General features: G+C 48.9%; 1 protein-coding gene across 5 annotated transcripts; it reads left to right on the top strand.

The window, feature by feature from the left end:
- Positions 1-18: 18 nt before the first annotated feature.
- LOC309594230 (D-beta-hydroxybutyrate dehydrogenase, mitochondrial-like) lies at positions 19-23103 on the top strand. Of its 5 annotated transcripts, none has more exons than XM_082319646.1 (8): positions 19-172; positions 4008-4118; positions 11165-11306; positions 14674-14826; positions 16524-17051; positions 18653-18757; positions 19939-20056; positions 22907-23103. In XM_082319646.1, exons 1-5 carry the CDS (start codon positions 50-52, stop codon positions 17003-17005), a joined length of 1011 nt encoding a protein of 336 aa, XP_082175772.1. In that variant the 5' UTR covers positions 19-49; the 3' UTR covers positions 17006-17051; positions 18653-18757; positions 19939-20056; positions 22907-23103. The 5 variants fall into 5 exon arrangements, with proteins under 5 accessions (XP_082175772.1, XP_082175771.1, XP_082175769.1 ...); XM_082319645.1 differs by having other exon boundaries at positions 18637-18757; XM_082319643.1 differs by having other exon boundaries at positions 16524-18757.
- Positions 23104-23112: the final 9 nt, after the last annotated feature.

Here is a 23112-nt window from a genome sequence, read left to right as displayed (position 1 = left end):
GGGGAAGGGCCGGGGCGGGTGCGGGCGGCGGCGGCGATAGGCTGTGGTCATGCGGGGCGCCGCGCTGCTGCTGGCGCTGGGCGCCGCGCTGCTGCTGGCGGGCGGCGGGCGGCGCCTGGGCCGCCGCCTCCTCCTCCTCCTCCTGCCGCGGCGGGCCCGCCGCGCCTTGCCCGTGAGTACCGCGGCGAGCGGCCGGGCGCCTCCGGCCCCTCCTGGGGCTCGCCGGGGGGAGGCCTGCGGCGGCTCCCCCAGGGCCCAAGATGGCGCCGCGGCTTCAGGCCCGCCTCCGCCGCCGGCTGCCGTTTAACCGGCCCGGGGCGGAGGCGTTGCGCCCGTGGCAGTTGCAGGCAGGCAAACGGCGGTGCCCGAGCGGGCGGCTGGGCTGGCGGCGGCTGAGCCCAGGCCCTGCCAGGGGAGGGGACGCGGCCCCTGCCACGGGGCTCGGCCGCTGCCGCCGTGCTGGCCCCGCTTTACCTCACGGGGCTGGCGCGGCCCTGGGCGCGGGGTTCTGTGCCAGTGCTCTAAATTTGGAGCGGAGCGTAAGGGGGAGAAAAAAGCCCTGTGAATGGAACAGAATTGCATAAGCAGTCTCTTTTATATATTATAAAATACAACACAAAACGTCTGGGATTCTTTCACTGGATTCGAGTGAACTTAGCTCTTGCTTACGCTCCAGCCAGCCTTTCTGCGGGCACTGGGAAGAACTTGCAAGTGAACATGTTTTCCCTCCGGGGCCTCCAGTGCAGTCCTGCCCCTCTGAAACCGCCCAGATAACAGCTTTGGCCCCCTTGCAGCCTCCCACTTCGCTCTTCTTCCCTCCGCTCTGCTCCTCTGACATTCCCCATCCCTGTCCCACCTGAGAAAATACCTTCCCTTTAGTGAATATTTTCAGTTCCTTCTCCTGGGGTTGAAAACCTCAGCTTCCTGATTCTGGAAAAAAGGGAACAAGCAAAGTTTACTGTGTAACTGCTCTCATCTTCGAATTAATCTGTTTGATACAAGCAGATGGTGAGGGGAGGGCACAAAAGGGAACAGGATCCAGAAAACAAGTGATGCAGTAGCAGAAGATGAAGTCTAGGCAAGCATGGTGGGTTCCCACACCCAGAGGGGCTGAGGCTGAAAAAGCAGCTTTACTTTCCTTAGCCTCTTTTGCAATAAATGTGTATAATTTTGATAGATCACCTGCATGAATAAAATAAATTCTACTATTTAATAAAGCGATCATACCCTAGTAGGAAAAGCCAGTGAGGTGTGTGCACCTGAGCTGGCTGCAGGTTAAAATCAGGCTGCCTCGCTGGGGCTGTTTGAACTGCGTGGGATGTGTATTACAGTGCTGTGGGTCATGCAGCGGGGGTACAGACAGCATTACCCTGCCCAGGTGCCACAGCAGCACCTCCAGTACCAGAAGTTACTCTGCGCTCTTAGCAGGTCTCGGGTGCCCTGGCAGCGCTGTACACGAGTGCCGTCTCCTGTGCGGTGTTTCCCGAGAGCACTGTGTGAGCGTTAATGAGGGGGGCACCTGAAGTTCCTCAAAATGGTGATTAAGGTCACTGTGATGCCTGCCAGAGAGGTGATAGCTGGTCCTCTCTGCCTGCCTCAGCGCTGTGTCAAACTGTAAGCTGCAGGCTGACTATATAAAACTCCAGGAACAAGGCCCATTAGGCCGTATCTTGGGACTTTCAAAAGATAAGGACGATCAGGCTTTCCTGTGTTTGGAGGTTTTTGGGGGATAGAATCTTTTTGGCTGGGAATGGGGTCACTCCCTGCTCTCATCCCTGGGAGCTCTTTGTCAGCCAGGCATGGCACAAGGGCAGGGGCAGCTACAGATGTGAGAGCTAGTACATCCCTTGGGTTTTTTGCACACTTGTTAGCACTGCTGGCGCCTCAGTCTGTTATGAACCATGCTGCTCTAGTCACATGTTTTGTTACCAGCAATTAGGGTAATAGCAAATAATTAACAAATAATCACAGGAACCTTCTCATACTGTAAGTTGTTGCTCACTTTTCTCCCCATTATAGACAGCTGAGAGGACTTTTAAACCTCTTCCTTTCTGCCTACATTTTGGTGGTTTGTTTGTTGGTGTTTTTTTTAACCAAAGAAAGCAAAACAGCTGCTGAGAGCTAAAACCAGATGCACACAGGAACACAGCCCAGCCATTTGCTTTTATTTCCGGCAGCTGAGCTCTGTGTTTATCAGACCTGCTGATGAAGGAGCCAATAATGATAGTTGAGGATTGGGCATCTTCTCTGTTTGCCTGTCCTGGGCTCTGGAAGTGATCACGACTCCTTATCTCCTGCACAGTTCCTGCTCTTTTGGGAAGTCCTCTGTCTTCATAATTCAGAGGCAAAGGGTCTAGGGAGGTGAGGCAGAGAAAAAAGTCAAATCCTTTCTTTTCCATGGGCCAGCTTGCTGAATTATTGTGGGAGGGAATCTTGGCAAATTCTGTGATCTGGTTCATACTTGATCCTCATCTCTGTTGGGGTTGTGTCACTGTAAGTTAAATTAAGACTGAGCACTGTATATTGAACTCTCACCTTTTGTCCTTTAGCTGTAGCTACCTTCAGAGCTTTAGTAGAGCTAGCCTGTAGCTGGGTGCTCTTTGAGTGTAGGAATCGGTGTTAGTGTGGGGGTTTGTATCATAAATGCAGGATAGAAAGCAGTAAGTTCAAGATCAGTTAATAGGACAGGACAGGGTGTAGCTTATTTGCATATTCCCCTCTGCTTAGGCTCATTGTGAGTTTGTGCAGTAGTGCACTGATCGCTATCACCCTGCAATTATTCCTTATTGCCACTTCGCTACCACGCATGTCAGTAAAAACAGATCAGAGCACACTGGTGATTGCCCCATTTCTGTCTGAAAAACTGGCTGGACAAGCCAGTGCAATTCATACCGAAGTAGTATAAAATACAAATGTTTGTATTCCAGCTGCTGTTAATACAGTAGCAGGGAATATTAGTTGCAGATATCGCCACAGAGATGGAAGTGACCTCACTTCCTTATTGAATTCTCTAGATCTTTATTATTATATCGTGTTATTGCCTCACAGATATGATTTCAGTTTGGAGCAGTGTGCAACGCTGCAGCTGGGTGCCTGCTAGTTGGGTTAAGTGTTAGGAGTTGATTGCTTCACAGCTGTGGTGAGCAGAGCAGGGGAGAGATGGCTTTCAAGCAAAGAAAGAGGGTGAATGGGCAATGTTTCGCTACAGGCTTCTCTTCAGGATTTTGGATTCTGTTTTCAGATCTATCGCAAGCCTGTTGTGTCACACCAGATGGAGTATCAAATCTTCTCTCTCAATTTATCCATCAGTCAAAAGATAATAATAATGTAGGAGAGAACCGTAGGATTTGATAAGTTGTTCCTGTTAAGACTGCAGCGTTTCAGAAGGAAACCCTACCCTGTAGTCACATTCCTGCATGCTGAAATACAGCATGGAAAGTACCGCATAGAGTGGGAGTAGGTGGGGAACAGATAATAGAGTCACTCTGCAGTTAAAAGAGCTGCTGTACAGTTCAAGCAGGTGATATACTATCATTTGGATGTTTCCTGTGCTGCTCTTTCTTATAATGCCCATGAGCTGGTAGATCACTAACTTCTTTTGAAATGTTTCTGTTCTGCTTTGGCCACTGATACTTGAAAGAAGGCATTACTGTTCTACCTGGGGTATCAAGGCAACACAAATTCTTACAGACCAGCAATTGAATAAATATAGGGTTTCACAGTAGTTGGGAGCTGGTTGTGTTTCTACACAGGAATCTTGTCACCTCATTTATGCTGGTTGCCCCAGCAGAAGCTCCACTGAAATCACTGGGTTTAGACTGTGGTCAGGTTAGTGTGCAGACAGGTACATGGCCACTTGGACTTGCAGCTGGAATTGTACCTCCTAAACACTGGCTCGCCCTGGCTGCAGGGCTGCAGGCTGCTCCTGTGCGATGTCGCTGGGTGCTGGTGGTGCCTGCAGCATTGCGATATTTGATAATATCATACTATTGTCTTTCCACACACAGGCTGAAGGGAAGGCGGTGCTAATAACAGGCTGTGACAAAGGTTTTGGACATGCCTTGGCGAAACTGCTTCACGCAAAGGGGTTTACTGTTTTTGCTGGATGCTTGCTCGTGGTGAGTAGTAATATTGATCAAAATTCTTCTTTGCTTGGAGAAAAATGCTTCTCAAGTGACAGCATCTTCATCTGCAGCCTCTGTTTACCCTAGTCCAAGACCTGAGGGAAGTGCAGTGGGCAGGGATCGTTACATCTTTCATTGCTTCATCTGCCTGTTGCATCTTGTCATTCCTGTAATTCTGAGCTCTTTTGGGCAGGGACTGTCTGTCAGCTGCACATTTGTACGGTAGCTTGCACAGTAGCGCACTGTTCGCTGATGGAAGCCTCTCAGCAATACCGCAACACACTCCTTAAATCTGATAGTCCAAGATTGCTATGGCACTGTGGCTTTCTGTCTTCCCTGGCATCTCTGTGGCTGTCTTTCATTCTGTCACTTTCCTTTGGCAACACTCTCCTCTAACTCATCTCCAAGCCACCTCTCTTGCCTTGTTCAGGTTCCGTTTCCAAAGTGTCTTCTAACTGTGCTTCTACAGCTTCAGTAGAAGCTATTCAGTTTCTGGATAGCTGAGTAAACAAATTTACCATATCTTTCTGATATCTGTAGGTCTCACCCTCTGTCACCTGTGTTTGGCAGATGGCATCACTTGTTGTAAAAGATCAGTTTAGGCACACTGAATCAGAAGGGATTGCTGGCCCGTCATCCCAGTCCCTGCTCTTGCAGGTAACCATGTTGTGTAATCCTCTTTATACACTGGGCCAGCTCCACTCCCATCTCTGCTGGGGTTTTACCTTTACTATGCTTTTTTGCTGTTTTGATAGTCAAAACTCATGTAATTTCCAACCTGGATGGTTCAAAATCAGTTCATACCCACTTGTTCCTCTGTTTGAAGATGGCCATTTCAGCACAGGTGCTCAGGGAGTGATGACCACAGATTTTTGAGTAGTGTGGAGGGTGAGAACAAAGAAAATAAGGTGGCCCTCGTTGCCTGCGTGACCTCAGCGGAGGTTACGTTCTTCCACCACACCAGAAGGGAAAGTTATTATCAGCTGACATATTGTGTAACTTGAGAGCAAGAGAGTCCTGTTGGAAAATTGCCACTATTTGGAAATTTCCATGCGGAGTCTCTGTAAATCCTTCAGTAATCATGTCATATGCTGCTTTGGGATGCCTGTCTCTGTGGTGATAGCAAGTCAGGCACTTGCTTTGCAGAGCAGCAGGTGTAGGGAACAGAAAGGACAGGGGAGATAGGGTGGTCTGAGAGGGCTGTTCAGAAGGCAGCACACTAGTGCAGAGCAGGGAGGGCCAGGCTCCATTTGAAGCAACATGAAGAACATAAATGCTCCTGAAGTGAGCCCTGCTTCTTGTTTTATTGATGAAAAAAAACATATTACTTCTTGATCACAGATGATTAGCTGTCCCAGAATGGCCAGGCAGCTCTCGGCATCACTTCTGATCTAGCCTAGCAACTTCTTACTCAGAGCCAAAATTGTTGTGGTTCCATACTTACAGTCTGTGTGGAAGTGGAAAACGCATCAGCAATCATAGTTGATCTGCAGGTGACTTTCAGGAGATTACCTGAGCACTTGACCCTGAAGGGGTAGAGAGTGGGAGAATGTGATTTTTCTTGTTCTGTGTGTTAATAAATTTTCAGGAGACTTGGACTTGGAGCCCCAGGATTTCACTTGTGTTTTTTTTTCCCCTGCATTGTTAGTGTTATCTTATCTGCTGTTATGTGCATCTGAAGGACAGGGTCTGGTGGTAACAGAGTTATCTGGATAGCTGTTGCAAAAATATTACAGACAAATGCTTTCTACGGTTCTTGGGACAGCCGGCATCCTCATGGAACAGCCTTGTGTTTTAGATGGTTGAGGGAGATAACAGCCTAGGAATTTAAAATTTGGTGACCAGGAGCTTACTGAAAATCCAGTGGTAGAATGCATGTGGGATGCAAATGGTTATAAATCTAGAGCTGACTGCTCTGAGAAAAGGAAGTGTATAGTGACTGCTGAAAAGGATGATGGATCCAAAAGAAGCAGGAAACATCAGTGAAGGCGGGGAGCTGTTAGGTCAGATCACTTGTGAAGAACAAGGTATAAGCGTATGAAAGGTTATTGCTGATAAGCGAGGGAGTGCACATGCAGCATGGCTAGGGATGCAGCCACCCTGTGGTAACTGGCTGTGCATGTAACTGCTCATGGCAAATGCAAGGAAACTCACCCTGTCATGAGAGAGGAGTGAGCTGCTGTTGGTTCACTGCAGGGTCAGAGCAGGTATGGGGGCAGTTGTCGCAGAGCAGATGCCAGGCTATTAGTTCACACATAGTTACTCCATCATCACTTACTTGCATGCTTTTATACTGAGAATTAAAGGATCCCTGATGTACTAGCCACCACAGAAAGCTCTTGCATTAAATACAAGATGGTACACTGTCAGGTGCATCAGGAGCTTTGTAACGATCAGACAGTCAAAAATAAAGCTACAGGAATAACAAGAATACTGCAAGCAGGCTGGGATAGAACTGGAGAGGATTGAGTGCAAAAGGGATTTCATTTATCAAGGACAAGTAAGTCTACAGAGAAAGTTTCTGTTAATATATTAGAATTAAGATGGAAAAACACACAGGAATTGACAAAATAACCTGAAAAGTAGGAAGTACAGAAAAAGTTGAAATAATCATTGCCTTATTTTCTTTGATCTTACTGAAAAAAAGGATAAATTGTTTTCAGATGCCTACTGCCAGCAATTTTCATGAGGACTGCAGGCGAGAAAAGGGAAAGAACAGGCAATGTTTACATAAATGGGTGTGTTCAAGTTCACCAGGCCTGACGAAATGAACTGAAGAGCGTTTTGAAGGATGAGCCATTGTGATTTCTGCCTCATGGGTGATACTTTCAGGAGCATCTGGAGGCCAAGGATTTCCAGCAGGCTGGAAGAGGGCAGGTATTATACTTCCCTTCCCAAAGGAGACAGACCTCTGGAATTGCCAACCAGGCAGCTCACCTTTGGTGCGCTAGATGAAGTTGCAGCACGCTGATCTGTCAATTTTGCAAATGTCTAGATCATAGTGTGATACACACTGTCTGTATAAGTTTACCGGGAACAGACTGTGCCATGTCAGTCTAATCTCAGTCTGGCTAAGCAACAGAGTGGTTAAAGGGGAAGGAATAAATGTATCCTGAATAAGAGTTTTGACACAGTCCCTCATGATAGTCTCATGAGCAAACTTCCACTCTAAGCTTGTGACTGCTGTTCAGTCCCAGTGAAATTTTCTTGGATGTACCCCCTGGAACAGAGTTCACTTGGAAAAAAAAAAGCGCATGGTGCCAAGCAGGGAGGATTGCAGGCCCTTTGGGGAGTAGGGTTCAAAGTGATCCTGATAGATTGGATGGAGTCTGAAATCAATTAGATGGTATCCAGTAATGACAAATACAAGGAAACGCAGGAAGGGAGTGGGTGAATAGGCAGCAGCGGGGGGGGGGGAACTGGCGCAGATGGAGCGAGCCGGCCGGATCCACGGGTGTTGAGCATTGTGTTTGTGGCTTCCTGATTCCCACTGACACCTCGCTGCGGGTGCCCAAGTGCTTGCCAGGACCTAATCCTGAATCCCACGAGCTTCCCTGAGAAAAGGCCATGGCTTGGTCCGTTAGAGGAGGGCTCTGCTAACAAGGCCCTGTGTGATCCTGTCCCTCAGCACCAGTGGCATTGGGATCCTCTGAACCAGAGCAGGGGAGAGGTGCAAGGGAAGGAAAGGGGAGGCAGCCGAAAGCTGGAGCAAGGCTCCTCTGCTGGGTGGAGCGGGCTTGTGTGGCTGTCAGGCTTCCTGCCCAGGAGCAGCCCCTGCTAGGCAGAGGGTGGGGTGGGCGGCCAGAGCCGTGCTGGGCTGCGAGGGCAGGATAACGGGGGAAATGAGATAGCTGGGAGGAAACGGCCAAGTCCCACTGAAGGCCTCTCTGGAGAGTACTTGGGCAGCAGGCTGGGCTGGAGCAGGGCGGCTTTCAACTCTGATGGAACTGGGAAGGGCAAGCTGGGAGATTCTCTGAGAGGAAAAAAATCAGGCAAAAAAAAGTGACAGCAAAGGAAGCGGGAGAGAGGTTTTGCAGGAGCGGTTGGGCCACTGCTGCCAGGACCCCGCTCGACTCACGCTGCTGCGTGGCTCCTGCTGGTGAGTCCCAAGGTCACGAAGGCCATCCCAGGGAGGACAGCCTGGCTGCTGCCACGGGAACTGCTCCAGGAATTTTCCCAGCCAGCAAATTTACCATTTAAAAATCAAGGAGGAAGCACCATGTGGGTATCTGAACAGGGAGTGTGCTTACAGCCCCTGAAGACCACAGACCATAAGATGATGTTCACTTCTTTCCATAAAAATACATGGCTGCTGCATTTGTGAAGAGGTTTTCTGGACGTAAGCATTAGGCAGTTTGTTTTACAGTTAAACGGTGTCTGAGGTGGTGTCTGAAACTACGAAAAGTGCTTCCAATTGATATTGCACATTGAAGTCAGCCTTCCAAAATCAATATGTTTTGTCAACAACAAATAAATTGTAGCTGGGAATGTAACTTTGCAGATTGAGTTGCATTGGTGATAGGGGAAAATTCATTTCAATATGAATAATACAAACTATTTATACTGGATTTTTAAGTTGCTGGCCTATGACTTTGTTTCTCAAAAAACAGTGGAAGTATCTCTTGTTTAGTTTATAAGGATTATGAAAGATTAAAAAACATGCAGGGAAAGACATCGACCTGTTGGAGCAGGTCCAGAGGAGGACCACAAAAATGATCAGAGGGCTGGAACACCTCTGCTATGAGCAAAGGCTGAAAGAGCTGGGGTTGTTCAGCCTGGAGAAGAGAAGGCTCCAGGGAGACCTTATGGCGGCCTTTCAATACTTAAAGTGGGCCTACAAGAAAGATGAGGACAGACTTTTTAGCAGGGCCTGTTGCGATAGGACAAGGGGTAATGGTTTTAAACTAAAAGAGGGTAGATTCAGACTAGATATAAGGAAGAAATTTTTTACAATGAGGGTAGTGAAACACTGGAACGGGTTGCCCAGAGAGGTGGTAGATGCCCCATCCCTGGAAACATTCAAGGTCAGGCTGGATGGGGCTCTGAGCAACCTGATCTGGTTGTAGATGTCCCTGCCCATTGCAGGGGGGATGGACTAGGTGACCTTTAAAGGTCCCTTCCAACCCAAACTATTCTATGATTCTATGAAAGGTGTTTTCAGTGCTCTGAAATGACAACTGGTACTTGAGTACAGATATAGTTAAGTTTTTGTTTCTATATAGATACAGTACATCTCTCTCTTTACAAGCTGAATTAGCTCCACTTTATTCACTGTTAAGTACCTGAAAGTTGCTTTGTATAACTCAGTGAAATGCAAGAGCATCTTCCAGAAATATAGTGAGGCATCACACAACCCTCACCCGTTTCAAAGGGAATATAATATGTTGTTGACTACGTTATTAACTGCTTGTAATGCCACTTTCGGAGGTTCTTTTCGTGGCTAGATAAGAGGGCTAGGCACAGCATGCAACCATGTTCGATGTGCATTAGAAAAGCTTGAAGTCTTTATTTGCTGTTTTTGTGATACCTGGAAATAAGTCAGCTGTGAAATGATACGCAGCCATGGGGCCAGAAACTCATTCCTACTATTGTCATAGCTCTGGTGTAACTACGTATTGATTTTTGAGAGCTACTCTTGTTTTGCACAAGGCTGTGATGGACATTTCAGCTCTTTTCCTTCATTACACGTCATTGTTCACTGGACTGAAGGTGGAGGTGAGATGTTGTATACTATATTCATTAAATAGCCTGTGATATGTATAGAAAAACTAAGCGGTTACATGTTTCTTACATCAGCCTGGCTGCAGAGGCAGCTGAGCAGGTGACTGTGGGAGGGCTGCTTGCCTTGTTTGCCCTTGTGCTGGGGGAGTTGGTATCAAGTGCTAAAGGAGGAGTGGCAGCCAGGCACGGTGACTCACCAATTCATAACTTCTTCCTCCCTAATGAGGCAGAGCCTGTGATTCGGGGAGTAGTTTGATGAATTAAATCTCGAGCCTGCGGTGGAACTCCATGGCTAATCTGTGCTCTTTTCACTTGTACTTGTGATACACCACCTGAGTGAGGCTGTAAGGCTTAGGCAGCAGTCCTGTCTGGAAGTGAGCAGATAAAATTTGGAATTGGAACTGTGTTTGGGTTTGACTAAACAAAACAACCCAACACAATAGTAACAGAATCTCTAATGATAGCTGGGGGGTGCAGCGGGGGGAAAGAGGAAAGAAAGGAAAAGGGTAGAAAGGAAAGAAGAGCCGTCACATTCTTATTACCTATAGTGTGAAAAAAAGATTTGTTCTTACTTCCTTAGCCAGAATCTCCTCCTTTCATGGCTCATGTCTATAATCTTGTCATTGCGTGGCAAATCTCTGCTGTGCATGTATTCCTGTGCATCCTGTTCTGCTGTGTAGTAAGAGCAAAATATTATCATATAGGTTCAGCCGTAAATGTTTCCTGCTGTATCCTATAGCATCAGACTATTTGCTGTTAGGCATGCCAAAGGTGTCCCTGCTGTCTTGTTTCCAAAGTGGTCTGGCAATACTGTTTCATTAGAAGCCAGGCAATAATTTGGAATGAGTACAGTGCCTAATTAGCCTTTTGCTTTTAAGCCAGAAAATCTGGCTCCAATTTATCTACAAGTGTTTCCTATGTTACCTGCAGAGCATGGGGACTGAGGCAGCGGAGCTGGGGATAACCAGGGTTGGGGAGGCACCAGAGTTGGGATAACCAGGGTTATCCCAGGCTGGCGCAGTATTTGACATTGTTATGGATGCGAAACCCTTCGTGTGAGGAGCAAACAGCAGGGACTTTGGGACCCTTCAGAGCAGTGGGTCACTGATGCAGGTGTAGGGGCTGTGCTGGAATAGGAAGACGGCCATGGGTTGCACACTGGTTCGCGTGGCTCGTGTGCCTATTTGTGCACCAGGTTTATACCTCTGTGTGCAATTTCAATAGCTTCTATTTCCTGTCCATGTGACCATGCCTGGCCCCAAGCTGCATTACCGTTCCTTGTCTGTCTCAGCAGGACATCTTTCTTTTCTACTGAGCAGGATGAGAATGGAGACGGAGCCAGGGAGCTCAAGAACATGAAATCAGATCGCATGAAAGTGCTACAGATGGATGTGTGCAGTGACCAGGAGGTGGCTCAGGCTGTGGATTTTGTGAAGAGGACCCTGAAGGACCCAGAGGAGGGTATGTGGGGATCTTTGTATTTGCAGCACAGCTGGCTCTTTGCTGTGCTCACAGAATCCTTCCTACAGAGCCGGCCATGCACTAGCCAGGCCATTCCTTCTCTGCACCACCAAAAGAGGATTAACAAGCCTGGAGGCCTGTGACAGTGTGTGGCTGGCAGTCAGGCAGTGCTGTACCTGGGTCAATGGGGAGAATTCTCTTGCTGTTGATGTGCTGGCCACGTGGAAAGAGGCCAAGACAGGCTGAAGGATTAGGCTCTAACTCTACACCCTGTAAAAAGTGCTGAGTGGCAGCAAACCCACAAGAGCCTGTGTCTTTCTCCTTGAGTGTCTGTGAAGGACATAGGATGGCCACAGCTTGATCCCCTCCTGGTGCTCCTGCTGCAGCCTGGCTCACACAGACTTTTCTGTAGTGACCCTGCTAGGGAAGAGGTGATGGGCCCTGGCTGTTTACTGCTGTCCCTACTGCTGTGCTGGTACTATCTGTTCCTGTAATTGAATGCTGAGCTGGAGCACAAACCTGACCTGCCCCCAAACCTGGATTATTCTTCAGCCAGGTCAATCCATGCTTTCAGTTTGCCATGCAACATCCCAGAGGTGATGTGACGCAGTGTTTGCAAAACCTCATGTGTAGCAGGGACAGAGAGAAGTCTTGCATCCTTGATAAGGAAGTTGGACCGGTTCCTCCTGCTCTTGAGAGCCTTATCCTGTAGTACTTTGCTCCAGCACAGTGTGCAAAGCAGCAAAGGCTTCTTTTTAGGCCCATCAGTGTGGCTGAGGTTTGGGACTTGCCAATAAATAGTGCTTAATAAATAAGTGCTGGAACATAGCGACTGTTGAGACTGAGGTGCCTTGTGCAGAGGTGCTTGTTGCACACTGAGTGTGGCCCCAGAGGAGCTAGTGCAGAACGGTTCTTGTGCTGTACCTTCATACCTCCTCTCCCTGTGCTGTGTACCTAACGCTAAACTCATTTTGATAGGAGTGCCCCTGTTTGTTTTCACTCTTATGCAGTTCCCACTGTATTGTTGACACTAAAGAAATAATAGTGATAAGGCTCTGCTCAATAAACACACTGCTGTCCAGCAAACAGCCCTGTGACCAGGTACCTATCAGCACTTTGTTCTGTACGTAACGTCACCTGATCAGTGAGCAATGAAATTCCAAGAATGAACAGTTGTAAATAATGTTTTCATGAACGTCCCTGAATCTGATCTCGTAACACAAGAAATAGGAAATCATTGTAGAGAAATTTAGAATCAGGAATACTCTGCAGAGGTCAGTTTGGGACTGACAGTTTAAGTCTTTTGTGGTCCGTGGTAAATCTCTGCCAAATTTGCTCTGCACAACTTCTTGTTCCTGGTCAAATTATACCATCAGATGCCCTGTTTCCATGGTCCTCCTGCTAGCAATTAGAGCCTGCTTTGCAGCAGAGCAGGGGACCCCGTTCAGGCTGAGATGCTGTGCTGGCTGCCAGGTGAGTGTGAATTTCAGAGTTATCTTGACTGATTAAAGCTGGCAGCTTCAGTAAGTGCAGCACCGACAGGCAGGGGGTCTTGGGCAGAGCAGGAGTAGAACTACCTGACTGCAACATTTAGAAACTTGAATTAATAAAAACAGAAGTAAGGGTAGGTGAGCAAGATGTTTTCTTGGCTTTTGCTGCAGGCCACGACTTAGCTGTTATCCCAAAGAGCCCCTGGGGCTGTTGTGGCCTTGTGGGGATTGGGAAAGGGTTGTTCTGGAGGAGGATAGAGCTGCAGGCCAGTGAACTGGAGCCATATTCACTGCTGTCTGTCAGAGACAGGTGTGCAGGGCAAAAGGGGTGCTGGGATCACCGTGCGAGAGCTGGGAGATGCGGGAATGGTGGCAGCTATAATAGGCAAATCCATTCTGGGACAGACCATGAGGGAATGGTTAATGCACTGTTATCACTGGGTAGGACGTGACCTTATCTGGTCTGCTATAGACAGCTTGTCAACGGCCTTCAGGGAAAATGAACTTAGCTGGAAACGGGGCAGGGTTACTAGGGCCGGTGTGAGAGTAGAGAGTCAGTCTAGCAAGGGCATGTTGGTGTTTTTAAATGCACCAGGAGGATAAATTCCATTGGTATTTATTGGGCAGTGATGGAGTATTGCAGTTTGCTTACAGGGCCGTGTTTGGTGCAATGGTTACTGTCTGACCATCAATAAATATAGGGTGGTAGTTATTTAAAAGACTTTCACACATCAGAGCAAGGAAGCTATGGAGCAGAGGCAGGGCAAACAGCCCAAAAAATTCTGAGAGAGAGCTTGATAAGTTTTATCAACAGGGTGGCATGACGTGGGTGCTTTAGATAGCAATGTCACAGTTCCTTGGACATGAAGACTTCTCCTTAGCCCTGTGTGTGTTCTTGGTGGTAAGAAGAGGGTTAGGGAGTAGAAGGGGGCCCTGACACCAGCTGGGTACTTACACAGTGAAAAATAGCCATGGTGTATGACAGGACATCTAATGAGGAGCAACTCTGTTATCTTGTTCAAGATCTTCTGTTTGTTCCTCCTGCAGTTTATGGCTGCATAGTCCTGTGCTTCAACAAATTCACAAAGTATGGACTCAGTCCTACAAGTGCTTGCCTCTGGGACTCCTGCAGTAATCACTTCGAAGGGTCAAGTCCTCAGTGACCTGCTAAGTCCTGGACACATAAGGGGCTCAGTGCAGAAGCTCTTGGTAAGCGCAGTCAATTTAATTTTGACCGGATTGCATGCACAAAAGACGTTCTTTTTTAAATTCTAGTAGTTTTAAGGGTTGGTCGTAAGTTTGCCATCTTCTACTGTAGTTAGGATCCAGGGAAACCAAATACCTGAACTAAAATAAGCAGCTGTTAACTGGGCCATGAATCTGCAGGTCAATACCATGCACCTTCCAAAACAGTGAGTCAGAGTTGTGAAGGGGATTTAGAAATCCAAGATAGCTGTTTTCCTTCCATTTTTTATTTTTAAATTGAGAGAAAGTCCAGCCCCTTCCAAATTGCAAAAGCCATGATAAAGTCACTGAGTGAAGACAAACCTGGGACCAACAGGAAGCATAAAAGAGGGTCAGCCAGATCCGGCCGTACAAAGCCCCAGGACAGCATTTGACCTTAGAGGAGACATTCAGGGAGGCAATGCTTGTGTGACCCCATCACTCTCCCTGGTGCTCTGAACAAGCCCCGCTGGCTTCACTTCTGGTATACCAAGAGTGTATTTCATCTCCTTGCTGGGTTTTTCTCTACAACTTTTTTCTACAAAACCGCCCAGTTCTTTGTCAAGGGGCTGGGTTACTTTGAACAACAAGGAAAGCTGCTTCTCTGCAACACTCTTCCTCATTCCACCCTTTAACCGTGTGTCTGCCGGCAGGTCTGTGGGGCCTCGTGAACAATGCTGGCGTCTCGACCTTTGGAGAGGTGGAATTTGCAAGTTTAGACAATTACAAGAAGGTGGCAGAGATCAACCTGTGGGGCACCGTGAGGGTGACAAAGGCTTTCCTGCCTCTCATTCGCAGAGCTAAAGGTATGTGCTGGGCAGTGTGGCAAGACTCAGAGAGAGCTTTTGCAGCACAGCAGAGAGATGTAGCTAAAAATCATGACTCAGACTGTGCTTCGAGGAATGCCTATGCAGTCCAAGGAGGGTGTCTAAGGCATGCAGGCAAACTAGACAGCAGGGTTCAAAGTGCTGTGTAAGCATTTGGTGGCATTGCCACTCCGGGGGCAGGCCAGGCACCTACACAGCAGGTGCTATCTTAAATATCCCAGGATGTCAGAGACCTTCATGCAGTGCTGGCAGATATGACACAGGACCCCAGGCCGCCTTTAGAAAAACTGACTGGAGGCCAGACAAGATACTTCTGGCCTCCAAAGTCCACCAAATGTTTATATTTGGATAACTGAATCTTCCCCCTTCATGTTACTCAATTCACAGGTGATTGCAGAGTGGTAGCGGTGGAATGAATGAGGGTCAATAACAGCCATTTTAGATATCTTGCAAGACAACAGTATTATCAAAAATCTTTGTTTTATTGGGGGGAAAAAAAAAAAGAGAAAAGATATGTATGAGCAGAACTCTGAAAAGCTTCTTTATTTAGCATGTGTGGGAGAATGCTGGCACAGCTGTGTGTTCTGTGAGGACAGAAAGGGGTTATATTGAGAAGATTGCTCAGATACCATTTCCAGAAAGTAAGTACCCACTTAAATAAGCCCCATCTCACTACAAAAGGTAGCTTACCCATCAGGTCAGCAGGTGGTTCTCACAGTCCCTCCAAGCTGCGTTTAGGTCTGGAATGAGAGAGCAGAGCCACCCACTTGTTTCTCAGCTAAAATTTCAAGCTGCAGAAGGGTGTCATGCTCCACACTGTGAAAATCCTCTCTGTAAAAATAGCTGGTGAGATTTCAAGGGCCTGTTTGTAAGTGCATCCGAAACCATAACCGCACACATCCTGGGGAAGGACAGAGCCACAGACAGAAGAGTGACCACTGCTGTCACTGCCCCTAGGCAGTGCATGATCTAACACAAGCTGCCAGAGCTCTGCAATTGGGCTGGCATGGGCTGCTGGTGGGAGTTAGGACAATTGCTCTTTGCTGCCCCGTAGACAGCAGCATGTCAAGTTTCCCCTCTGTTTGTCCCAAGCATGTAGCACTCTGGGCACTCCTGGCCGGCCAGCTGGGTGAGCAGGCTGTGCTGCTTGTGCTGCAGGTTCAGAGAAACCTCTACTAGTTCTCTGCCATCCAGCTCAGGTCTAGAAGCCTGTAGCTGTGTTAGGCAGAGTGGCTGCAGATGAGCTGTCATGCTTACAGAAAGAACCAGAATGCTTATATGGCATCACGCTGTGTTGTGTGCTTTCCCTGCTAGCTGAGAGTTTGAACCCTTCTCTAGCAAGACGCAGGAGCGGGGCACACTGATGTGAGAGCACACAGCTAGTAGCCTCAGAAGATCTGGGTACGGCCATACTTGGAAATTAGGAGGGAAGGTCTTGTATGCTTTGTAAATCCTTTTCAATATAGAGGCAAGCGTGTGTACCATCCATGGAGGAGGTCAGAGCAGGAGCCAGCCTTGCTTGAGTCAGGAGAGAGAGGCTCCTTGACAGGGGATTTGAACACCTCTTCAAGATTCAGATTTTACAAATTGGCATCATCCAGCAAAGCACATGTTACTGGGATGCTCTGGCTGCTTCTTCTGCAGCCCATTATCTCTCCCTACTCTTTTCTCTCTAGGCCGTGTGGTTAATATCACAAGCATGTTGGGACGGATGGTGAGTCCCTCTCGCTCCTGCTATTGCATTTCCAAGTTTGGCGTGGCAGCCTTCTCCGACTGCCTTCGGCAGGAGATGTACCGCTGGGGTGTCAGAGTCATCCTCATTGAGCCCAGTAACTTCGTGGCAGCGACGGGCATCCTGACGGCAGACGGCATCGACAAGCAGGCTGAGGCACTGTGGAGCGGAGCCAGCGACACTGTGCGGGAGGACTATGGGAGGGAATATTTCACTCGCCACGTGGCCCTGATCAAGTCCTTTGTTAACAGTGGCCTGAAGGACATGTCTCCGGTCTTGAATGACATCACCGATGCGCTCACTTCCATGCACCCAAACAACCGTTACAATCCCATGGAGACCTACTGGTGGGTGAGGCTGCAAGTCATGACTCACCTGCCCACTGCCGTTGCAGACTGGCTTTACATCCCTGGAGCCACCCTGTAAATGGCCGTCCTTCAGGCATCCTTCCAGTGCTCGTACGCACACGCAGGTTAGAGCTGACGTCGTCAGGGCTGTCTGCACCCCTTGCTGATGCATCTCCCCTGTAGACGCATGTGCTTTCACTTTGGGTTATGGCTTCAAGTCTTGTGTTGTGGGATGCTGAGAACAGCATGGCTTTTTTGGTTTTTTTCCTAATTCTTGCTCTTTGTATTCACTGCTGTCCTGATTAAAGTTGAAAGGTGTTTTCCTTTTAACTGTGGAGGAGGCAGAGGAAGGTTAACATAATGGGTCAAATATTTGGCTAGTGTAATTAGGTCAGCAGAGTTCCCCCAGTGATAAATTTGGCTCATTAATGGGCTCTCGCTTTTCCTTACAAGGCTGCTAATAGCAGAGCAAAGCTGTTGCTATGAGATGTCTAGAAGGGAGAAACTAAAATGGGAAACAAAAGCAGAGTTTTCCATTTGATTGAAAATGGGTCAGTCACAGCCTTCCGTTGTTTTCATGGTACTGCTAGGAAGCTCTGCTGTGCTGTGATTGTCTTTTCTTTCCAGGAAAGCAGCAACACTGCCTCTAAACAGCCTCATTACCTAGCTCGGGGGCGTCAGATCCCTGCAAAGAAGGGTTCTTCCCTCCCAGCACTGTGGCCAGGAGCTGCCAGAGCCAGCGACTGCAGACAAGCTGGGCAGGCAAAAGCCCTTCTAATAATGAGTGAGGTCTGAGCCATCCCGCCGGCAGTCCCTGTGGATGCTGGGACTTGCAGCCTCTCTCCACCCATTACTGATGAGCTTTGTGGGACAGGCTTGAATCTGATGTAGCAAACAAATTTGGCTCCTCTGCTGCCTTAGGTACCGGTGCCTGAACTACTCAGCTGTGGTACAGACACTGTCCAGCCGCCCCCCCTGCCTTGCCCACATCACTGCCCCATGCTAGGCTCCCTCTTGCTGGTGAGGGAGCTGCTCTTGCTTTCCCAAATCAGTTTTTTGGTTTCATCTCCTCTGCACTTAGCAGTGACAGGGACACTGTGCAGCCAGCGTGGCCTGACTGTGAGCTCTGGAAGGGTGCTTTAAGTGACACGTTTCCTTTTTTTAATATTGCACAATGAAATTTCCATGTCACATGTGACTGTCTCCTCAGAGAACTTCCTGATAACTGGTACGAGCTACTTTTGCACAGTATCTCCAAGGATCTCTCCTGTTGGCCACATACAGGGATTTCAGTCATTTTGCCAAGTGCTGGGGCTGCCTGGCCTCATGCCCCGTTCCCTCTGTCCCACTGGTGACTGCTAGTGGAGCAGCCAGCGGGCTGTGGGCACTGCTGGCCAGGCTGGGACCCTACCCTCTCACTCTAGGGACCAGCTTTCTCTTCTACTGCTAAACTTTGTTCTGTTTTGTCCTGTGGGAGATGAAGTGACTATGGAAAGAGCTTACTGTTTGCGCTCTTCTCATCTGTCTCTGCTAGCTCTGAATTGGAAACTGTGCCATAAACTTTTTATATGTCGCTGGCTGTAAATGCTTGGAGCCTGCATGCAGCTGTGAATGCTGTGATGTCTGAGGGGGAAAGTAGGCTTCCCTTGAAGATGCTGTGGAGGTAGCTTGTATTAAAAGTAACAGCTGCTGGAAATGCTGGCTGTGCAGTTCTTCTCTATTCCAGATCATCAGCACATGGAGATTGCCTGGGGTCCAGGACTCAGAACGATCCCACTGAACTGCAGCTTAAGCAGTGTGGTAATCACTTCTGCCCCCTGCACTGTGAAATGTGAGTAATGTTAAGTAGCACTGATTTGCACAGAGAGAAAAATAAACTGTGAGATTTGTAAAGCACATGTCCGTGTCTCCAGTGCTCATTTCTACATTGTTTTTCCCACCCCTTTTGCATCTGAGGTCGGGATGTAATTGCGCTCAGTAATTAAGGAGGTGGCAGTGGTTCAGCAGGTAGTGGGACTGTGGAGGCTCAGTGAGAACTGCCTGGAGCACAACGGGCAGTATGACCCATTTCATCAGGAGAAGGCAGCTAGAGAGGCCTCTCTGCAAACAAACACACCGTCAGTGTTTGTACTTCACGTGGTTTCCCTCAAATGACAGTGCTGAGAGAGTGGTTGTGTGCATTATTCATTGCCTCAGCGCTCTGCGTGTAATTAATCCAAACGCTACAGCTGCCTGTTAATACGGATTAGCTCTTCTCACAGACAGAACAGACACTTGCAAGCCAAGAAGTGTTCGAGGCCATGCAAGGACCTTGTGGCCGAGTCAGGGTTAAGATTTCGCAGCATGTGAGTGCCGGTCCCTTCCTCTGCCCCCTGAGAAGTGCTCAGGTGAGCTGTCAGTGCCTCACCTGGTTTCTGCCTGGGTGGGGAGCTCTGGGTGGATGTCTGGGAGCAAGAGGAGCAGAGTGCTGGTGCGGGAGGAGCAAGTACCAGCTGTTTCTGTATGGTGCAGATGATCACGTGAACTCAGCCAGCGGAGCAAAGCCAAGATGACCAAGCAGGTCCCTTCCCATCTTGAGCTTCCAGTGGCCATTCAGTGTCCAGTGAAAACTTGGTTCTGAAATCTATTTCCTGAGGCAGCCAGACCTTGTTTTGCACCGTAATGTTGCATTAATGCAGGCAATGAGAGCAGATCGTTATCTTGCTGGTGAATAACAGAGGGAAGAAATCTCAGTTCTGTTTGACAGTGACCTTCAAAGCTGGAGGACAGAGCATGCAGAAGGAAGTTCAGTGAAATCCTCTGGAAGTCCATGCTCATTGCTGCTGTGGTATCCTACGAGGAGTTAGGCTGCCGAAGGTACCTGTGGCTTTTCTTTCAAGGGCCAGCTGCTGAGGCCGTGGCAGTGTCCTACCTTTTTCTGCATGTTTCTCACAATGCTGTGGAAGACCACGATGGTACGGCTCCTTGGTGCACCCTCTAGCCTTTGTAATGTGTTCCTGTTTTCCCTTTCAGATCAGCATGGTCCTCTACGATGACACTGGGAACCAGGAGGTGGTCCTCTGCATGTCATGTTTGCTCTGGTTCAGTTCAACACAGCAAGGGGCCTGCTGGGGTCTCTCGAGCGAGCGCTGTGAGTCCGGATACTCCAGATCGCTTCAGGTTCTTTCTGTCTTGACCAAAAACCAAGTCCCAAACCAGTGGCAAGTCCCAGTGTGTGTCCCAGACCCCATGGCACCTGTGGTTCCTGGTTTAGCCCCAACATGAAACTGCCACTAGCAGCAAAGGGAGAGTTTAGAAGACAAAAAGTTTATTGCGGGTGAAGTGCGTAAAGATTGTCTCTAAAGGCCAAGAGAAACCAGAAGTCTCTTCTGAGTGGCAAGAGCTGCAGAGGAAGTGGTTCATTTCAGGCAGAGGCGAGAAGCAGCAAGTTGCTATGGAGATCCCTCATTGATAGTCCTGTACGTGTTTATCTCTGCAATGAGCTACACGGGATGGGAATGTACGCTGCTTCCTCTGGGCTTCAGAAGTCTTTACGACTGTCATGAGTGTCTGATGTCCTAGGTTTGCTCTTCTGATGTGGCTGAAGATCTCAAACAGTTGCAGGGCTGGCCAGGAGGCGTGCTGTACCAAATGCGAGTTGTGTAGCGTTACTGGGAACTGTGCTCGACAGCCTGCTGGGCTGACAGGCGAGACCCAGCATTTGGAGGAATGTTTGTAGGCAGTGGGATGTGATTTCTCTTAGACAATGTTGACCATCAGGGTGTTCCTGTGTGCCACTTTCCTCCCAGGTGGTTGCCTTGTAGGTGCTGTCTGGTTACTGAGCACTGGCAAAAAAAAAGAAAACCAGCGCAAGGGATGCCAGTGTTAGCAAAGTGGCTGCTCTCCTCTGCCTACCAGGCCCAGCTAATGGATATTCCTTTTTCTGGCCAGATGATGCATACGACTGACTCGCGCCATGTTGGCACTGTCTGCTGTGTAACCTGTTGCTTCGATGCCTGGGATGGAGTTGATAGGTGTTAGGGGAAATTTTAGGACTTGAGAAGCACTTCTTGCATGTCTGGCTTTGAACCTGCAGCTGAGCAACTGCCCGCTGCCAGAAATGTTATTGGGCAAAGGAGGCCAGCGTTGGCAGTGCTCTCACACACAGCAACGGCCCTGAAACCAGGAGATTACTCAGGGCAGCTCTCCTCTGCCCTAGGTCAGGGCTTTACCTCTGCCTTCCCTGCTCCCAAAGGCCGCTGCATGGGTTCTCGGTGCCTCCCAGGTGAGCTGTCTCCCCTGAGGCTTCTTGTCTTCTTTAAGAAGAAATCCCAGAAAAACATCAATCAGCATTACCCTTTGGAAAAAATTAAGTTTTAAACATGTCAAACGAAGATTGGGAAGCTGTGCTAAAGATGTCTACAACAGCCGCAACAGGTCAGAAAGGCCGCTGAGGTCCTGCCTTGCACAGAGAGATGCTGGCCCAGCCGCTCTGCGGGGAGCAGGGGCAGCGCTTGGGAGCGGGACGCCTTCGCAGGCTTCGGCTTCTGCAGGGAGCTCTGCTCGGCAGCACCCAGCTCTGCAACACTGCCACCCAGCGCACCCTGAAATAGGAGCCTCGCTGAGCATTTTAGAAACTTTAAGACCTAAGAAACCCAGGATGGGTTTATCTTTCTAGCTTGGAGACACCCCCCCCCCCGCCCCCGAACGTGGTGGTGCTGTGTAAATAGCAATGGCAGCACCTGTCCTTCTGGCTGGGGTTTTGAAACATGAGTTTTCAGCTTCTTCTGCAACCACAATGCTGAGAAATGTCTTAGAAACAAACCAAAACCAATACCAGCAGGTTTCTCAGCCAGCAGCCTGAGCCCTGGGGAGTGGAGAGATGCTACAAATAGCATAAGAATTTGTAACGGAGCCAGCTCCACCTCCGGGGCCTGGTCTGGAGCCAGATACAGTTAATTCATTCTCAGCAGTGCTGGAAGGGCCACAGAGATGCTACCGATACAGCCATATCGTCCTCTCCCCTGGCACTCGTTCAGGAGAGAGCAGACCTGTGTCTTCACCTCAAAACAGTGATGTGAAATAATACTTTTGCCCCCACAGAAGCTTATCAGGGGGCCCGAAGTGGCCATGCACGCAGGTCTCCTGCAGCACATCGTGCCTTCTCTTGCAGAGTCTTGGTAGCGAAGCAGCCCTTCAGAGCACTCAGCAGGGTGCAGGGAGAGGCGTGCGCTGATCTGATGAACTGTGCTGGGCGCGCATCTCCGGCTCCCGGCACGCAGGCAGCAGGGCTGGCCGGCGGCACCGGCTCCCCGGTGCAGCAGGGAGCTCCGGGCACAGCGCTTGGCTGAGGCGCTGTTCGGGTGCGGTTACCATGCATGTGCTACAGTGAACATGCAGTAATTCACTTCCCTCAGGCTGGTTTAATTTAGTTCCCCGAGGGTGGTTTGCCTCACAGCACTTCTTGCCAACAGAGCGGTACCAGAGTGGGTCTCTGCTCACCTCATTGCCTGCGGATTTGCAGTATCGCTTTCCTCTGTCCTTAATGGAGAAGCTGTTCGTGTTTTGGTCTCGTAGGCATGGTCAGGGAGGCATTTTTCTGGTCTCTTCTGATAAAGCACATCATTATCAGGTTATCCTTAATGAAGGAACTTCCGCCACCAGGCAGCTTCGAGCCCCAAGGAATTGACATGGAGAAAGAGTCTGAAGTTTTCTGGCTTTTTGGAAAAATATCTCTATTTCTAGGAGTGAGGGTTTCTAAGACTCAATGGTACTGCTATGCCATTGCCAGCTTTGCAGTTTCATAGCCCTTGCATCATGAAATTGGCCCCAATACCATGAGTTTTATGGGTTTGCTTTGAAGAGCACATGGTGACATTTGGTCTGCTTACCAGTTCCTCGCTCTTGCCTTCCCCTGTGCCTGCCTCCTCCTAGCCAGCATGGCACAAGGTTGTCCACCCCCCGAGCATGGCCCCGTGTATGAAAGCTCTTTCTCGTGCAGGACCTGGCAGATGATGTTGTGAAGAGCAATGAAGTTTCCCAGTCTTTGCCAGCTCCAGCACACAGCTGGAGCAGCTCTGGCCACCTGAAAGTCCAGCAGATCTTCCTTCACTGTGTTTGCCAAGACATCAAAATAAGTAGAAACAGGTAAAATGAAAGAAAGAATTTCTGCTTTGATTGTCGAGCGGGCATTCGGCAGAGTAACCA

Source organism: Platalea leucorodia, assembly GCF_965183815.1.
Source record: "Platalea leucorodia genome assembly, chromosome: 8".
Classification (NCBI taxonomy): Eukaryota; Metazoa; Chordata; class Aves; order Pelecaniformes; family Threskiornithidae; genus Platalea; species Platalea leucorodia.
The sequence above is the reverse complement of the archived record's forward strand: the minus strand, read 5'-3'. Positions and strand labels throughout refer to the sequence as shown.

What these genes read in the sequence shown, in the direction of transcription:
- LOC309594230 (XM_082319646.1), top strand. Translation starts at nt 50, where the DNA reads ATGCGGGGCGCCGCGCTGCTGCTGGCGCTGGGCGCCGCGCTGCTGCTG. An exon ending in GGGCCCGCCGCGCCTTGCCC is followed by an intron (nt 173 to 4,007) that starts GTGAGTACCGCG and finishes TTCCACACACAG; the next exon opens with GCTGAAGGGAAGGCGGTGCT. An exon ending in TTGCTGGATGCTTGCTCGTG is followed by an intron (nt 4,119 to 11,164) that starts GTGAGTAGTAAT and finishes TCTACTGAGCAG; the next exon opens with GATGAGAATGGAGACGGAGC.